Source organism: Rana temporaria, chromosome 1, assembly GCF_905171775.1.
Source record: "Rana temporaria chromosome 1, aRanTem1.1, whole genome shotgun sequence".
NCBI lineage: Eukaryota > Metazoa > Chordata > Amphibia > Anura > Ranidae > Rana > Rana temporaria.
Window position 1 is genome coordinate 444,732,810 of NC_053489.1, and position 18,003 is coordinate 444,750,812.

Below are 18,003 nucleotides of genomic sequence, written 5' to 3' on the forward strand. Positions count from 1 at the left end.
CACACCGACCTGGCAGCCAGGGTATCACTCGGAACCTTTGAGAAGGAACAAGTCTCTGCCACCGACTTGGCTCTAACAGAATTAGAATTTGGAGTGGAACCTCTGCCACAGGCCCTCTACTCAGGAACGTAGACAATAGAGTGAATCCTCTTAACGAATATAATCTTGCCTGAATCTCCCTCAGGTAGACTTCCTAATTTTTAGGTCACCGACTGACAAGTTGCAGCATACAACTTCTCAGTGTCCGGCCACCCAGATCCCCGATGGATTGTCTAAGCCCTGTTGGATCACCTGCCTCCGGGCTCACCTCAGACCGACTCCCCACCGAACAGCATAACTCACTTGGGATCTTCCTCATGAAGGGTGGGGACCCAGTAAGTCACTGGGGCCCCGTTGCAGCTTTAGTTGCCCTGGGCCATGAGGGCCCAGAGTCAGGAACTCCGCGTAGAACGTGCGCCCCGGCCTGGTAGGCCATCTCGCCGGGTCACAAAAACGGCGTCCGCTCCAGAAATACCCTCCCCAGCATGCCCCACAAGGGAAACACTCCTCTGATTGGCTGCTGGAGAAAGGCGCCTCCACCTGGACTCCTCTGGCGCCACCTGTCACCCAGAGATGGGAAGATATCTCTGAAACACAAAATGGAACCACAGGACAGCCCAGCCTGTCATAAACCCAATTTACACAAATCAACATGGATAAGAGCAAAGTAACTCTCTCATCCCCCTCTAAATTTAACATAGCACCGGTACTGAAAGTACACAGGCGCTACACATACAAAAAAAAAAAAAGCAGAAGGTAGTAGCTGCAATTACTCCTAAAGCATGATCCTAGAAGATAAGGTCATGTTGGTTGTTGCCCTAGTACAGTTGGCTGCAGTTTGACATACTGAAACTTTTGGTCGTTTTTCAGAAGACAAAAAACAATGTAAAGCCCACACACGATCATTTTAAATGACGTTTTTTAAAATGTCATTTTATTTCATCACAAAAAACGACCGTGTGTACGCGGCATTAGGCTTGGTTCACAATTTTTCATTCATTGGAATGAGCTGCCTTGCTGTGTAATGTGGCCGCAGGGAAACCTTTTTGACCATGCGGTTCCCACGTCCACGATTGTGCTGTACACTGAGATGCGTGGGGGTAACATTCAGAATGAATGGCAGCCACGCGTGTTTTGCTAGAGCAGTGCCATTTGGCTGTGAGTGCAGTAATCAATGCTACAACATTACAGACCGTCTCCACAGTATGGAGCTCAGGTATGGCTTCCAAGGTTTACAGAGGTTGCGCTGATCCATATACACTGCTTCTTTTCTTTCATTAGAAGGCAGTGAAGTATATTAAATAATCCGGAAATAAAAGAAAATAAATAGTTAAAAGGATTGTTTTTGCTTTAACTACTTCAGCCCCAGAAAATTTTACCCCCTTAATGACCAGAGCATTTTTTGCGATACGGCACTGGGTCGATTTAACTGACAATTGCGCGGTCATACGACATTGCACCTAAAGAAAATGTACACCCTTTCCCCCCCCCCCACAAATAGAGCTTTCTTTTGGTGGTATTTGATCTGCACTGTGGTTTTTATTTTTTGTGCTATAAACATAATAAGACCGTCAATTTTGAAAAAAAAATACAATATTTTAAACTTTTTGCTATAATAAATATCCCCCAAAAATATATAAAAAAACATACCTCTTCCTCCGTTTAGGCCGTTATGTATTCTTCTACATATTTTTGGTAAAAAAAAAATGCAATAAGCGTATATAGATTGGTTTGTGCAAAAATTATAGCATCTACTAATTAGGGGATAGATTTATGACATTTTTATTATTAATATATATATTTTTTTATTAGTAATAGTGGCGATCTGCAATTTTTATTGTGATTGTGTTGAACAGATCGGACACTTTTGACACTATTTTGGGACCATTGACATTTATAAAGCGATCAGAGCTAAACATAGCCACTGATTACTGTATAAATGTCACTGACAGGGAAGGGGTTAAACACTAGGGGGCGATCAAGGGGTTAAAGCAGCGTTCCACACTTTTTTTCATTTATTAAAAATCAGCAGCTACAAAAAGTGTAGCTGCTGATTATTAATAAACAGACACTTACCTGTCTCATGATCCAGCGATGCGGGTGGCCAGGCAATCTTCTGGGACCTGTGACGTGTCCCAGAAGATTGCCTAGGGGGAGAGGAGGAGTCACCTACGTGGCCAAGAGGAGGAAGTTGGACAGGAAGTACACACCCCCCCTTAAAAAAAATTACATATCAGGGGGCGAGGAGTACTTAAAGCGAAAGTTCCACTTTTGGGTGGAACTCCGCTTTAAGAGTGTTCCCTCAGTGTGTTCTAACTGTAGGGGGGATGGGCTCACTAGAACATGACAGAGATAACTGCTCCTGATTACTGGGAGCAGTAGATCCCTGTCATGTCACTAGGCAGAACAGGGAAATGCCTTCTTTACATAGGCATCACATCACCTGGCACGTCACCTGCCACAAGTTGTGGATTGTCCACTTGCCACGTCACCTGGCCACGTCACCTGCTATGTCACCTGCCACAAGTTGTGGATTGTCCACTGGCCACGTCACCTGGCCACATCACCTAGCTACGTCACCTGGCCACGTCACCTGGCCACAAGTTGTGGATTGTCCTCTTGCCACGTCAACTGGCCACAAGTTGTGGATTGTTCACTGGCCACATCACCTGGCAATGTCATCTGGCCACGTCACCTGCCACAAGTTGTGGATTGCCCACTTGCCACGTCACCTGCCACAAGTTGCAGATTGTCCACTTGCCATGTCACCTGGCCATGTCACCTGTTCACATCACCTGGCACGTCACCTGGCCACAAGTTGTGGATTGTTCACTTGCCACATCACCTGGCCACGTTACTTGCCACGTCACCTGCCACAAGTTGTGGATTGTCCACTTGCCACGTCACCAGGTCATGTCACCTGGCCACATCACCTGCCACAAGTTGTGGATTGTTCACTTGCCACATGACCTGGCCACATCACCTGCCACAAGTTGTAGATTGTCGACTGGCCACGTCACCTGCCACGTCAACTGGCCACGTCACCTACCACAAGTTGTGGATTGTCCACTTGCCACGTCACCTGGCCATGTCACCTGCCACAAGTTGTGGATTGTCCACTGGCCACGTCACCTGCCACAAGTTGTGGATTGTCCACTTGCCACGTCACCTGGCCATGTCACCTGCCACAAGTTGTGGATTGTCTACTGGCCACGTCACCTGCCACAAGTTGTGGATTGTCCACAATGCAATGCAAGCAATTACATGTTTTTTTAATTTTCATCATTGCCATCATTTTTGAGATTTCTAATGTAAAAAAATAGGTCACCTTTAAAAACAGCTATAAACGAAATTGCGGCAAAATGCCGGTACCGCGTTTTGCCGCGTTTAGCGGTGTTTTACGTCTGAAATGCGAAAACTTTTGCGTCTGAATCCATTTTTTTGCTTGTGAAAAAACGAGCATAAACGCAACTGCCGAAAAACGCAGAAAAACGTCACTGTGTGCATGGACACATAGGATAACATTGAATGTGTTCAGGGGCAGTTGAAAAAGCTGTCCAAATGCCTCTGAACACGCGTTTACCAGCGTCTCGTGTGCATGGGGCCTTAGGATTCATAAGTTAGGAGGACATCAGAACACTTGTTCCAGGTCAGTGAGTCAGGCTATTGGATCAAATGACAGCTAAGCAACTAGTATTTTCATAAGACAACTGACAGGCTACATATTTGTCTAAGTGCAGGTTCCCAACAAAAAAGTGACAAAAAACAATATCCCCTTAGAATCTGCTATGAAAGCACATTTTGCATATAAAGCATAGCAAAGATATGATGTATGAAATCCTATTATTACAGACTTTTCTGCAGATTCCCAGTAATGTCAACAAAAAATGACCATACATTTCCTGTGTTTTATATACACTGTCTGTAGATTACATTCATGATATATTTGCTTTCCTAAAACATGCCTGATCTTTCAGCAGTAAAAGGAAAAAAAGTATGTTTCTGTAGTTAGACCAGCCTAACTATAATTGTTTTCTCGAACGTAAGTTGACAAGCAGAATACTCAAATCCCATCAGTGGTCCCTTTGGGATTTCACCCTAAATGGAGAATAATCATTAATCTTTATGAAATGGATGGGTTAAAATAAGGAACATATTTCCATGTTGGGGTTGTTTGCAGGAAGTAAAAGGCTTGAAGGCCTCTTGGGAATAGAACAATCCTCAGGATAAAACTCCTATGGAATTTTTTAAAGGAATGTCTGGCGTCAGTGTTTCCAGTGGCGTCATTTTTGTAATTTCAAAACAAACACAGCTGGGCCTATTTAATATGGTAGTAGAAGTGCATTTAATATGTGCAAAGTGCAGTAACCTACAGCAACCAACAACATTTCAGTTGGCTTGGATTTCATAAGAAATAACATGAAATGGCTGACACTTACTTCTGTATCTGGTGAATGCCTAATTTACCACCAGCCACAGAATACAAAGTTGTTTGCTGTCAGGTGAACGCCTGTGGTCGTGGGCTAATTTTTGGGGCCTGTAATGGCCGACACTAACTTCTGTATCCAGTGAATGCCTAATGTACCACCAGCCACAGAATACAAAGTTGTTTGCTGTCAGGTGAATGCCTGTGGGCTAATTTTTGGGGCCTGTAATGGCCGACACTAACTTCTGTATCCAGTGAATGCCTAATGTACCACCAGCTACAGAATACAAAGTTGTTTGCTGTCAGGTGAACGCCTGTGGTCGTGGGCTAATTTTTGGGGCCTGTAATGGCCGACACTTACTTCTGTATCCAGTGAATGCCTAATGTACCACCAGCCACAGAATACAAAGTTGTTTGCTGTCAGGTGAACGCCTGTGGGCTAATTTTTGGGGCCTGTAATTTGCCGACACTTACTTCTGTATCCGGTGAATGCCTAATGTACCACCAACCACAGAATACAAAGTTGTTTGCTGTCAGGTGAACGCCTGTGGGCTAATTTTTGGGGCCTGTAGTGGCCGACACTTACCGTATTTATCGGCGTATACCGCGCACTTTTTTGCCCTGAAAATCAGGGCAAAATCGTGGGTGCGCGGTATACGCCGATACCCGCTTTCCCGCGCCGAGTTTTGAATACTGCGCCGACATATACAGAGCGCAGTACACTCGGGTATAGTCGGCCAGTCTCGGCTCCTTCCGCGCTCTTGTCCTGGACGTACAGGACGTGAGCACGAGTGTTGCCGAGCCTGCCCAACAATACACGAGTGTACTGCGCTCTGTATATGTCGGCGCAGTATTCAAACTCGGCGCGGGAAACGAGCGGGGAGGACGCGAGGACGCCGCAGAAGGACGCACCTGACGAAGAGGACACCCGAAGCCCGCAGACGGACCCCGGACCCAACGAAGAGGACACCTGAAGCCCGCAGACGGACCCCGGACCCGACGAAGAGGACACCCGAAGCCGCAGAAGGACGCCGGACCCGACGAAGAGGACACCCGAAGCTGCAGACGGACGCCGGACCCGACGAGGCCGCCGATGGATGCCGCGCAAGACACCAAAACTGTAAGTACAAAAAAAACTTTTTTTCCACAGGATTCGGGGCCACTTTAGGGGTGCGCGGTATACGCGGGAGCGCGTTATACCGCGATAAATACGGTACTTCTGTATCCGGTGAATAGGTTAATGTACCTCCAGCCACAGAATACAAAGTTGTTTGCTGTCAGGTGAACGCCTGTTGGCTAATTTTTGGAGCCTGTAATGGCCGGCACTTACTTCTGTATCCGGTTTTTCGCTTAATACTTCTGGTAGGTCAGTGTCCATGTTGTGGGACTATTTGTGCACAGCTAGTAAGTATTTTGTGGCTGCAAATATGACCTGCAGGTTTTTAATGTTCGCCTGCCATTAAAGTCAATGGGGCCCGCCGCAAACTTGCGGTTCGTGAACATTTGAGAAAGTTTGCGGTTAGCGTTCAGCCCCGTCAGATGTTCGTCCATCACTACTGATGAGAACCAAGCCTCTGTCGGTTTATGCGTCTCACTCCAAAAGAGCACGCTCATTGGTTGGAATCATCCCACAGCGGAGAAAAGAAGCCTGTGTCTCCTATCTCATGTATTAGCCACTTCCGGGGAGAAAATCTTAAACTACCCCCAGAATAATAGGAGGCCAGAGCAGGCTTTGGCAGTGCACCTTTACATACAGTATCTCAAATTTTTGTAAATATTTTATTATATCAATTAATGTGACAACACCTAAAGAAATTACACTTTTACAAGTAGTGAGCATACAGCTTGTATAACAGTGTAAATTTGCTGTTCCCTCAAAATAACTCAACACACAGTCATTAATGTCTAAACCGCTGGCAACAAAAGTGAGTACACCCTAAGTAAAAATTTCCAAATTGGGCCTAACGTGCCAATATTTTGTGTGGCCACCATTATTTTCCAGCATTGCCTTAACCCATGGAGTTCACCAGAGCTTCACAGGTTGCCACCGGAGTCCTCTTTCACTTCTTTAGCAAGGCAGTGGTCATCTTGGAGGAGTGTTTGGGGTCGTTATCATGTTAGAACACTGCCCTATGGCCCAGTCTCAAAAGGGAGGGGATCATGCTCTGCTTCAGTATATCACAGTACATGTTGGCATTCATTGTTTCCACAATGAACTGTAGCTGACCCATGCCCGCAGCACTCATGCAGCCCCAGACCATGACACTCCCACCACCATGATTAACTGTAGGCAAGACACACTTGTCTTTGTACTCCTCACCTGGTTGCTGCCACACAAGCTTGACACCATCAGAACCAAATAAGTTTATCTTGGTCTCATCAGACCACAGGACATGGTTCCAGTAATCCATGTGATTAGTCTGCTAAAGGGCATTCTTGTGCATCATCTTTAGAAGAGGCTTCCTTCTGGGACGACAGCCATTCAGACCAATTTGATGCAGTGTATGGTCTGAGCACTGACAGGCTGAACCCCTACCCCTTTAACCTCTGCAGCAATGCTGGCAGCACTCATATGTCTATTTTCCAAAGACAACCTCTGGATATGACGCTAAACACGTGCACTTAACTTCTTTGGTCGATCATGGCGAGGCCTGTTCTGAGTGGAACCTGTCCTGTTAAACCGCTGTATGGTCTTGGCCACCATGCTGCAACTCAGTTTCAGGGTCTTGGCGATCTTTTTAAAGCCTATGCCATCTTTTTGTAGAGCACCAATTTCTTTCAGATCCTCAGACAGTTCTTTGCCATGAGGTTCCATGTTGAACTTCCAGTCACCAGTATAAGAGACTGTGAAAGCGATAACACCAAATTTAACACACCTGATCTCCCATTCACACCTGAGACCTTGTAACACCAACAAGTTACATGACAGCGGGAGGGAAAATGGCTAATTGGGCCCAATTTGGACATTTTCACTTAGGGGTGTACTCAATTTTTTTGCAAGCGGTTTAGACATTAATGGCTGTGTGTTGAGTTATTTTGAGGTGACAGCAAATTTACACTGTTGTACACTCACTACTTTACATTGTAGCAGAGTGTAATTTCTTCAGTATTGTCACGTGAAAAGATATAATAAAATATTTACAAAAATGTGAGGGGTGTACTTACTTTTGTGAGATACTGTATATTCATATAAACAATATATATATATATATATAAGACAAGTAAATGCAAAAAGGACAATAATTGACAAACCAGAAATCTAAAATGAATATTTAATATACATTTCTAAACTAAAAGGACATTTTGAAAAAATCTTAAAATGTATTTAAATATTTAAAGTATTAAAAATAGCAGTTTCAAGAATTGTTCAAAAAACTGTTAACATCCCAGTCCACATTTAACCCATGTGGAACATTTTTGGACAATTCTCTGATTTAAACTAGTAAAACTCTCAATACCCGTAACATCCTCCTCCCATCTGGCCATAAATAGGTTGGCCACACTCGGAGCATGTTTGGCCCCCATTGCAACACCCCTATTCTGGAGGAAGATGGGAGGAGGATGTCATCTACACCCAACCTAGGGCTGAATTGGTTCTGTGAGCTAGATATATAGATGACATCCTCCTCGTTTGGAGGGGTAACTCCACCTCGTTGATAGAATTTATGAACACGTTGAACAAAAATAATAGAGGCATCAAACTGACTTACGAGATGGACCAGGAGGGGATACATTTATTGGATCTTACTATTAAAGTAGACAAAGAACGTCTAATTACCATACTTCTTCCTTTTTCAAACCAATGGATTGAAACACATATATTTGAAGAGATAGCTGTCACCATTGAACTTTGTTGGAAGGGGTCCCCAAGGGACAGTTCCTTTGCATTACACAGAATTGTACTACCCTTGAGGACTTAGATAGGGAAACAGGAATATTAAAAAATTGATTTGTAGAGAAGGACTATGACCCTGTTGCATTAGAGGCCACACGTAATGAAGTTAGAACTGTGGACAGAGAATTGTTGTTGAGGGATAGGGTGAATGAAAGCATAAGCGATAACAATATTGCTAGCTTTTCCCTGATCACCTCTTTCTCTACACAGCATACAGTTGTCAAATGTATTTTGTGAAAACACTGGCATATTTTACAGAATGACAGAGTTCTCAGGCCCGTGCTCCAGCCTAAACCCCAGGTTATTTTCAGAGGCGTTCCGTCATTGAAAGATAAAATTGTACATAATATTCTAGATCCCCCCCTCTGGATTCCCGTTATTTTACAACCTAACTGGATATTATAAATGTGGATGTTGTCAGGTTTGTAATCTTAATGGATGCAAAAAGAGGAAGATGTTAGAGCTCTCTTCCAAAGCTACTTCAAAAACATACACTGTAAGATCTTTCATCACCTGCAGTCAGAGAATTGTCCAAAATGTTAACTAAATGGATTTATCTCCTGAAAAGCTATGTTCCACATGGGTTAAATGTGGACTGGGATGTAAACAGTTTTTTGGACACTTCTTGAACCTGCTATTTTCAATACTTTAAATATTGAAACAAATTTTAAGATTTTTTTTAAAATGTCCCTTTAGTTTAGAAATGTATATAATATATTCATTTTAGATGTCTGGTTTGTGAATTATTGTCTTTTTTGCATTCACTTGTCTTATATATATATATATAGTTGATTTCAATATATGTAAAGGTGCACTGTTAAACCTGCTCTGGCCTCCTAATATCCTGGGGATAGTTTAAGATTTTCTCCCCGGAAGTGGCTAATACATGAGATTCCAGCCAATGAGCGCACTCTTTTGGAGTGAGACGCATAAGCGAAGAGAGGCTTGGTTCTCATTCGTATTATGGTGAATCAGAATGAGGCTTGTATAAGAAAGGAGAACCGCAGAGTGAAGGAGACGAGAGCAAGGCTTGAAGGGACACCAGAACTATATGACAGGGGGAGATGCCTATGCCCCAGAAGAAGTCCCCTTGTGATGAAACTGGCATCATTTACTGTTATCGGTTTTTGTTTTCCTGGTTTGATGCCTATGCCCGGAAGAAGTCCACTTGCGATGAAACCGGCATAATTTCCTGTTATCGGTTTTTGTTTTCTTGGTTTTATGCCTATGCCCTGGAAGAAGCAGACTTGCGATGAAACCGGCATCATTTCCTGTTATCGGTTTTTGTTTTCTTGGTTTGAGCTAACGATCATCTATGCTAAGGAAGATATATTTGTTTTAAATGTAATTGCATGTCAAGTGCATTACTTGCAATAAAGCCTAACTTTAAAGCATTTTACACTATTTGGCGTCTTATCTTTTTGCCGACAGATTCCACTGAGCACTATGGTCAGAGGCAACAGGAATATCGTCTCCACATGATGGATGGATGACCCCCCCCGGTCTACCCTACACTGAGGAATGACCTTGGATAGAGCAGATGAGACACATGAGCCCTTTTTGACCCCTGTGATAGGTGGCCAATACTCTCTGGTAAGAGTACATCTTAACCATTGGTGGTGGTTTATTCACGAGGTGGAGGAACAAAATTTGATGTTGATACACAAGAACTTTTGCACATATAAGATTGCTGTGAAGGCATCACACTGGTGCCATACTATAGACATACGGATTAATTTATTTATGGCATGATACCAGTATATTGTCCGTCAATTGACAAGACCTCAAGGAAACCTGCTTAATTTAAAAATGACTACATATCGTTACATAACTCTAGGAAAAACACATCCAATATAATGTTGGATGTGACCATTTCTAACAGGGCAGAGGGAGCATAGCCTGTGACACAAGCCACATGAAAATAGGACAGGTATAAAGCTGTTTTACATATTTAGAGAAAATAATGGCTTGTACTCACATGTGTTATTTGCTTTTCTTTCACCTTCCTTCCTGTACATACTGTACGTTTTCAGTGTCTCCTTGGCACTTTGTGCATATCTGACACTAATGACAATTAGTAAACAATGTACTGTATATTATTGGCTAAACATTTCTACCTTTTATAAGGCTTTCCATATAAGTAAAAGGTATTTTTATGAAAATATGGATAAATTAACAATGCTTTTTATACATTTAAATGCAGAATTATGTACAATATATTATTTAAAGTAGAATTCCAGGATAAACATAACTAGTCATAAAAATGCTCCCTATAACTAATACTAACCTGTGTAGGAAAGATGTATATACTTGCCTATTGTCAGACTGCTTCGGTCAGATCACATGATCTAGCTTCTCTGTATCAGCCAGCAGTGGCTGCAGGGGAAAAGAGGGACGGCCGACAATGACTGCACCATGGGAGCCTTTAAGTGATGTCATCACTCCTGCCTTTCACAGCTGCTGTGGGTTGCTTTCTCCATTCTCCTGCAGCTGCCATTGGCTGAACAGGATCATGTGACTGGAGCGGGCTGAAAATAGGTAAGTATATACATCTTCTTTATGCATGTTAGTTGGTAAAGGTGTTAGGAGGGGGAGAGAGCATTTTGTTTAACTAGTTAGGCTGTAGCTGTTGTTCTACTTTAAGGTTAGTATAAATATGCTTGTGAAATCATTACTATGGTGTTTTTTTTTTTTACATACCTGATAAGTTTGTTTTACAGGCTGTGGGTGGGTTATTGATAGATGATCTCCTGGGGAAAAAAGGAAATATATCATTGGCATGACAGTGGCTAAGTGGTCTACCAGCACTTGGGTCGTCTGGTCGAACCCCAACCATAGAACTACCTGCCTGGAGTTTGCATATTCTCCTTGTACCTGTATGGGTTTCCTCCCACACTCCAAAGACCTGCTGGTAGGATAATTGGTTCCTGTTTAAATTGGCCCTAGTGTATGAATAAGGGACCTTAAACTGTAAGCTCCTTGAGGGCAGGGACTGAATGTACAATATATATGTGTAAAGTGCTGCGGAAATTGACACACAATATAAGTACCTGTAATAAATATTAAATAAATTGATGCATATTATTTATTTTTTAATTCAACTATTTTTAATTGATTCAGACTGACTTGCTTAATTAGTAACTCATAACTAGAAATAAAACAAAAATGGAAGTTGTGTGGGATATCCCCTTCTGCTTCCCTCACTTCCTGACCCAGAGACACAAAAGAAAGAAAGTGAGAGTAAATCCCTCCAACAGGGCAAAATACAGAAATAAGGCATTTACAAAGAATCTAACCCTTCCATAAATCCTCAAAAATTTAATTATTTTCTGCCCGTAGTTTAATTCAAAATATTCTCCTTGAATTAAATGTTCACAGACAAATGTTCTAGCAACATGTTTTTTTTAACAAGCTTTGGCATTAAGTGATAGATATACAGAAAAGTGTGCTAAATCATAACATACAGTACCTGCCTCCCACTCTAAATACAGGTTATATAACGATGGCTGGCAGCAAAGAGAAACAATTTTGCTGATGCAAATGTGCAAATAAACAATTAGATGTAGAGGAATCTAAAAATGCTAATGATGCTAAAAAATTAACTGTGTTTTTTTTTATAATAGAATACTTTTCTAGGTAGTTCTTACATGATATAAGCCTGCTATAAAGCATAACTAATACAATACATTTCCCATTGCAATCTAAGAATGAATGTTTACAAAGGGGACACTGTCTATTTATCACACATTGGGGGTTATTTACGAAAGGCAAATCCACTTTGCACTACAAAGTGCACTTGTAATTGCACTGAAAGTGCACTTGGAAGTGCAGTCGCTGTAGATCCAAGGGGGACATGCAAGGAAAATAAAAAACAGCATTTTAGCTTGGACATGATTCCGCTCATTTCATATCTACCCCTCAGATTTACAGCGACTGCACTTCCAAGTGCACTTTCAGTACAATTTCAAGTGGATTTACTTTTTGTAAATAACCCCCATTGAGAAATAACTGAGTGTATACTTTCTTCTGCAATCTTATCAAGACTTCATCATTCATTCAGCGTGCTTTAGATTAGTGTGGTTATTGTTTTTTCACACACTTACGTATTATTGGGGTTGCGTGTCATTTAAGCATGATTAGCACCTCTACTTGTATTTATGACTTATGGAAGGATTGTCCCTTTCCCATAAATCTTCCATACCCTAATTCTTTACAGGCCATTTGATCCCATGCTGGTAAAACTTAAGGCCCGTGCACACGATCGGATTTTCCGACAGGAATTGTGTGATGACAGGCTGCTGTCGGAAAATCTGACAGTTTGTATGCTCCATCGGACAATTGTTGTTGGATTTTCCGCCAAAAAATGTTGGATACCGTGCTTTAAAATTTTCCAACAACTAATGTGTGTTGTCGTATTATACGATCGTGTGTACAGAAGTCCTTCGAAAAAAAAAATCAAAGTACAAACACGCATGCTCAGAAGCAATGCTAACCATAACACAACATTAGCAGAAGTTGCCCAAAGGGTGGCGCTGTGATGGAGTTAATAAAATGATTATTTTGTGTTTGTGTTATTTTTCTCCTAAACCACTCAAATATTGGTTTCCTTTCTTATATTGTTTTATTTCTTTTATTTCTTGATCTATATATATATATATATATATATATATATATATATATATATATATATATATATATAGATGTGTGTGGGTGTGTTGCAACAATATTACTTTCCTTAAAAGAAGTCATTATAGAGTTAAAAAAAACCTTTAGGGGTGATAAGTGAAAACAGCTGCTATTCCTCCCTCCTTCCGGCCCCCTCCACCGAAGAAGCAAAATGGCGAATGAGTGTGGAATGTGAGCCACGAGGTCAAGAATAGACGTCACAAGAAGAAAACCATATATGGACTAAGCGAATCAGTTGTGCTCATATGAATGATGTCATTCTGTCTATAAAGCTGTGCTGACAATAAAGCTCCCTCTCATGCTGTTGATGGTGGAGGATGTAGACTAAATTTCCCTCTTGTCTGTGTGCTCTACTGTTATGAAATTTGGCTCAGAGGCAGAATGGGTTATGCCCTGGGGTTGTGCCAGGGGGTATCCTTATCAGCGCTAAAGAGTTGAAAAAAACATGTAGTTTTGTGTTTGTTGGCTGACAATTATTTGTCGTTTGTATGCAAGACAAGTTCATGGCCAACGTCTTTTGGACAAAAGTCCTACGCTTTGTCCATGGAAAATCCTATCCTGTGTACCAGGCTTTAGGGAGCAATTGACACCTTTCCAGACCCATTGCCAGTGGAAATAATTTTACTATGATGAATTGCAGCTTTTTTTTTAATACATAATTCATGGGGATATATGCCTGCATATGTAGTATGTGCTGCTCTTTTGTTTTATCTAAGCAATGACTGCATCCTCCTTGTTTCACATCATACAAGATCTATATTTTACTCAACACCCTCTCCTCTTTTTATTTATATATACCAGTGATGGCGAACCTTGACATCCCAGCTGTTTTGAAACTGCATTTCCCATGATTCTCATGCACTCTGCAGTGTAGTTGAGCTTAATGGGAAAATGCAGTTCCAAAACAACTGGGGTGCCAAGGTTCGCCATCACTGAGCTATGCCATATATATTTTTCTTATTATTATTCTAGTTAGCTTTATAGACTTACTCCTCTTCTGCTTTCCTTCTGTTATATCCTCTCCCTGTTTCTCTTTCCTTATTTCCATTGTACCTCTCTACATTTCCCACCACTCTTGGTCTCCTCCTCTCAAAGTACAGTAATGATTCCCCCTCCACCATGGCTCACTGTTGCCAAGAGACACTCATTGTACCTCTCTCCAGCTCCTCATATAGTCTTCTGCTACAGCCAAATATTTCATATTTTGATTCATTAGTCCAGAGCACCTGCTGTCATTTTTCTGCACCCCAGTTCCTATTTTTTCATGCATAGTTAAGTTTCTTAGCCTTGTTTCCATGTCCTGCGCATGAAAACATAGGAACTGGGGTAGCAGATGCTGTGAGCTGATGAGTCAAAAATTGAAATATTTGGCTGTAGCAGGAGACAGTTTGTTCACCAAAGAGCTGGGGAGCGGTACAATAATGAGTGTCTGCAGGCAACTGTGAAGCATGGTGGAGGTGTCTTGCAAGTTTGGGACTGCATTTCTGCAAATGTAGTTGGAGATTTGGTCAGGATCAATGATGTCCTCAATGCTGAAAAAGTCAGGCAGATACTTATCCATCATGCCATACCATCAGGGAGGCGTTTGATTGGCCCCAAATTTGAGAAAATGCACCACCCTCTTTAAAATCCTTTTCACTGTCAAACCTTGCATGTTGAGAGCTAGACTAAGGCCCCTTTTTCGGCGGACCTGAACGGCTGCTCCGTGCTTTTCTATGGAGTGTCGGATGTCAGCGGCGACATGTCCGTTGACATCCGATCCGATAAAATCAGACGGATGGCGATACATCACCATCCGTTCAAGGCGGATCGGATCGGGTGAGATCTGATGCAAATGGCCATGCTGTCCGTTTTCGTCCGATCTCTCCATAGGCCCCTCCTCGCTCAGTGAGCAGAGAGGGACCTGTCATCCGCCGGCTCAGCGGAGATCAAAGGAGAGAACTCCCGCTGAGCTGGCGGACCGCTGCAAGCAGATCCGCCCTGTGTGAAAGGGGCTTAATTCCGCGTACACATGGTCGGAAATTCCGACAAGAATACCATGGATTTTTTTCAGACGGAATTTTGGCTCAAACTTGTGTTGCATACACAAGGTCACACACAATTCCAACCGTCAAGAATGCGGTGACGTACAACACTACAACGAGCCGAGAAAAATTAAGTTCAATGATTCCGAGTATGCGTCGAATTGATTCCGAGCATGCATGTTTTTTTGCATACAGACGATCGTAATTTCCGACAAGAACTTTTCCCGTCCGAAAATTTGAGAACCAGATCTCAAATTTTTCTTGGCGGAAATTCGACTAATAGCTGACATCGGACTTTTCTTGTCGGAATTTCCAATCGTGTGTACACGGCATAAGACATTAAGGCTGATGTTCTGCCCAAAATGCAAAAACTCATATTAAAAAGGAAACTGAGTGGACTTTACAAGCAACTGCAGTATATTTCAGGACACCATTACCTATGAATCGTAAACTCTACTTGTTACCAGGAGTCATCCTTTAAATATGTCTCTTCTGAAAAATTTAAAACCACTCACTTGTTAGTAACTCTGTCCTGAAGATGAGTTAACATTGCAAAGTTGCTCCTCACAGTTCGTAGACTAGCCAGAACCTATGTGTAAAGACAAAACATAAATAGAAGAAAGAAAAAGAAAAGAAGTAGGAAACAAATTCCCATATTTGTGCCTTTACCCAACAGTCATTGCAAGCTGTGTTGTACAGATATACACTGGACACACAAATCGTCACACTGGAATACATTTAATTACCACCAGTAATACAAATAGGGTTGCCCAAGAAAGGCACATATCTCCATATCTCAAATGAATTGTCTTAAATCATTATTATTGCCTTAAAGTGGTTGTAAACCCACTTTTTTTTACTTTTACCTACAGGTAAGCCTATAACAAGGCTTACCTGTAGGTAAGGAGAATATCTCCTAAACCTGCACTGTTTAGGAGATATTCCCCTCGCAATGCGCCGCTGATTGGGGGATCTACGGCAGCCTCCGGACCTTGCCGAATTTAAATCTCCCGTGCGCATGCGCGGGAATGATGTCATCGCCGCTCCAGCCAATCACAGCGCTGGAGCGGCGATACCCGGAAGACACGCCGAGTCAAGATGATATCTCGCTCGGCGTGGACCAGGTAAGTTCTACACACCTCGTTCCGAGGTAAGTATTTCATAATGAGCTAATATGCGGTGCATATTAGCTCATTATGACTTTTGCCTTGCAGGAAAAAAATAAATAAATACATTTTTGATACGGGTTTACAACTGCTTTAACTAGTGTAAAAAGTGTACAAGAGATTTAACAAACCACGTCTATGCAAGTTCTACTCAGGTGGCATTTCAGTTTACAGTGTACGTGTTTTCAATGTATCAAAGTACAATATACATATCAGCCAAGCATTCCACTTTCTAACCAATATGTCCCCATTGAACAAGTTGTCCTGGCCCTCCTCTTGTTTTGCAGAAAGACGCAACCCCACATACAAAATAAGCAACCATTTTTCCTATTGCAAAAAAATGTCCTTCCAGTTTTGGAAACTTTGCAAAATGCAATAGATCAGGGATCCTAAAACTACGGCCCTCCAGTTGTTGTAGAACTACACATCCCATGAGGCATTGTAAAACTCTGACATTCACAGACATGACTAGGCATGATGGAAATTGTAGTTCCTGAACAACTGGAGGGCCATAGTTTGAAGACCCATGCAATAGATGGTATGCACTTCATTAAGAAATACTTTTCTTACCTGTGCAAATGGAGTTACTATCATGTCTTCTCCATGCCTAAAGATGAAAGAAGAAGTATTAGCATATACAAAGCTCATGTGAAATTAAACTGAACATTTTCAGTTGCACTTAATATTACAGGGTGTATTCATAAAAATCTTGCATACTGCATGTGCATGTAAATTTGTTCAGTGCAAATGGAGCGGAATCAAATGTTCTCAATGTCTGAATGCAGAAAATACTGCATTATGGCCACTAGATGGCAGTGAGGAGCATACTCCTTTGCTGTGAGCCACAACACCATATAATGGCTAAAATTTAGTATTTCCTGTATTTACACAATTGCAGAAAATATATCCCATGAACAATGTTTCGATTGACAGACAACAATGCAAATATTTTAGAAATACATCCTAAGTGTTAATAATTAACCCGCAATGTGAAAGAATATGTAGTTGATGAGCAAGTAAGACTTCACAATCCACTTTCAGATTTAGAAATTTATATAAACCAATAAACTTTTACTTCTGCTATCTAGGTGTAAAAAATACAAATTCTAACTGTGTTGAACACCAAGACATGTTCTCTTAGAACAATTTACACATCAGCTCCAACAAGTCAGTCCATCTGAAACTGATATTTCCGCATTGGATCGATGCCGTTCAGTTCAACCAGCTGTTGGCTTGTTGCGGTTCTAAGGATTATATCAACCAAGAATCCAGAAAAAAAAAAATGCTACAAATGTTATAAATTGAGTTGCAGTTCAGTGAGTAAAATAAGTATTTTTTCACCAAGCAAAACATGACTTAGTATTTGGTGGAGAAACCCTTGTTGGCAACCACAGAGTTAAGATGTTACTTGTAGTTGGCTACCAGGTTTGCACACATCTCAGGAGGGATTTTGGTCCACACTTCTTTACAGATCTTCTCTAAATCCTTAAAGGGGAGGTTCACCCTAAAAACGACTTTCTAGTATTACATTGGCCCCCCCATTACAATACAATTATGCCTATTATGTTTTTTTTTATGCTGTACATACCTTGGTACAGCTAATTCACCCGTGGCTTCCGGGTTGCGAGTCCCGCGGGAGTGGGCGTTCCTAGCCCCCCGTTGCGTAAGCTGCGTCACGATTGGCGAAAGGAGCCGAACGGCGAGTCGGCGCTATACTGCGCCTGCGCACCGCCGTTCGGCTCCTTTCGGTTACGCAACGGGGGGAGC

The 18,003-nt window shown here is 42.0% G+C and overlaps 1 protein-coding gene across 3 annotated transcripts in view; it reads right to left on the reverse strand.

Annotated features, from left to right (window-relative positions):
- PDE4C (phosphodiesterase 4C) overlaps positions 1-18,003 on the reverse strand; it is a 368,145-nt gene that overhangs the window by 117,635 nt on the left and 232,507 nt on the right. For all 3 annotated transcript variants that reach the window (XM_040326959.1, XM_040326973.1, XM_040326966.1), the window contains exons 3-5: positions 16,807-16,843; positions 15,586-15,659; positions 11,061-11,110 (exon numbers count right to left, since the gene is read on the reverse strand). In XM_040326959.1, the coding sequence (XP_040182893.1) occupies positions 11,061-11,110; positions 15,586-15,659; positions 16,807-16,843 (161 nt within the window). The remainder of the gene's footprint in view (positions 1-11,060; positions 11,111-15,585; positions 15,660-16,806; positions 16,844-18,003) is intronic.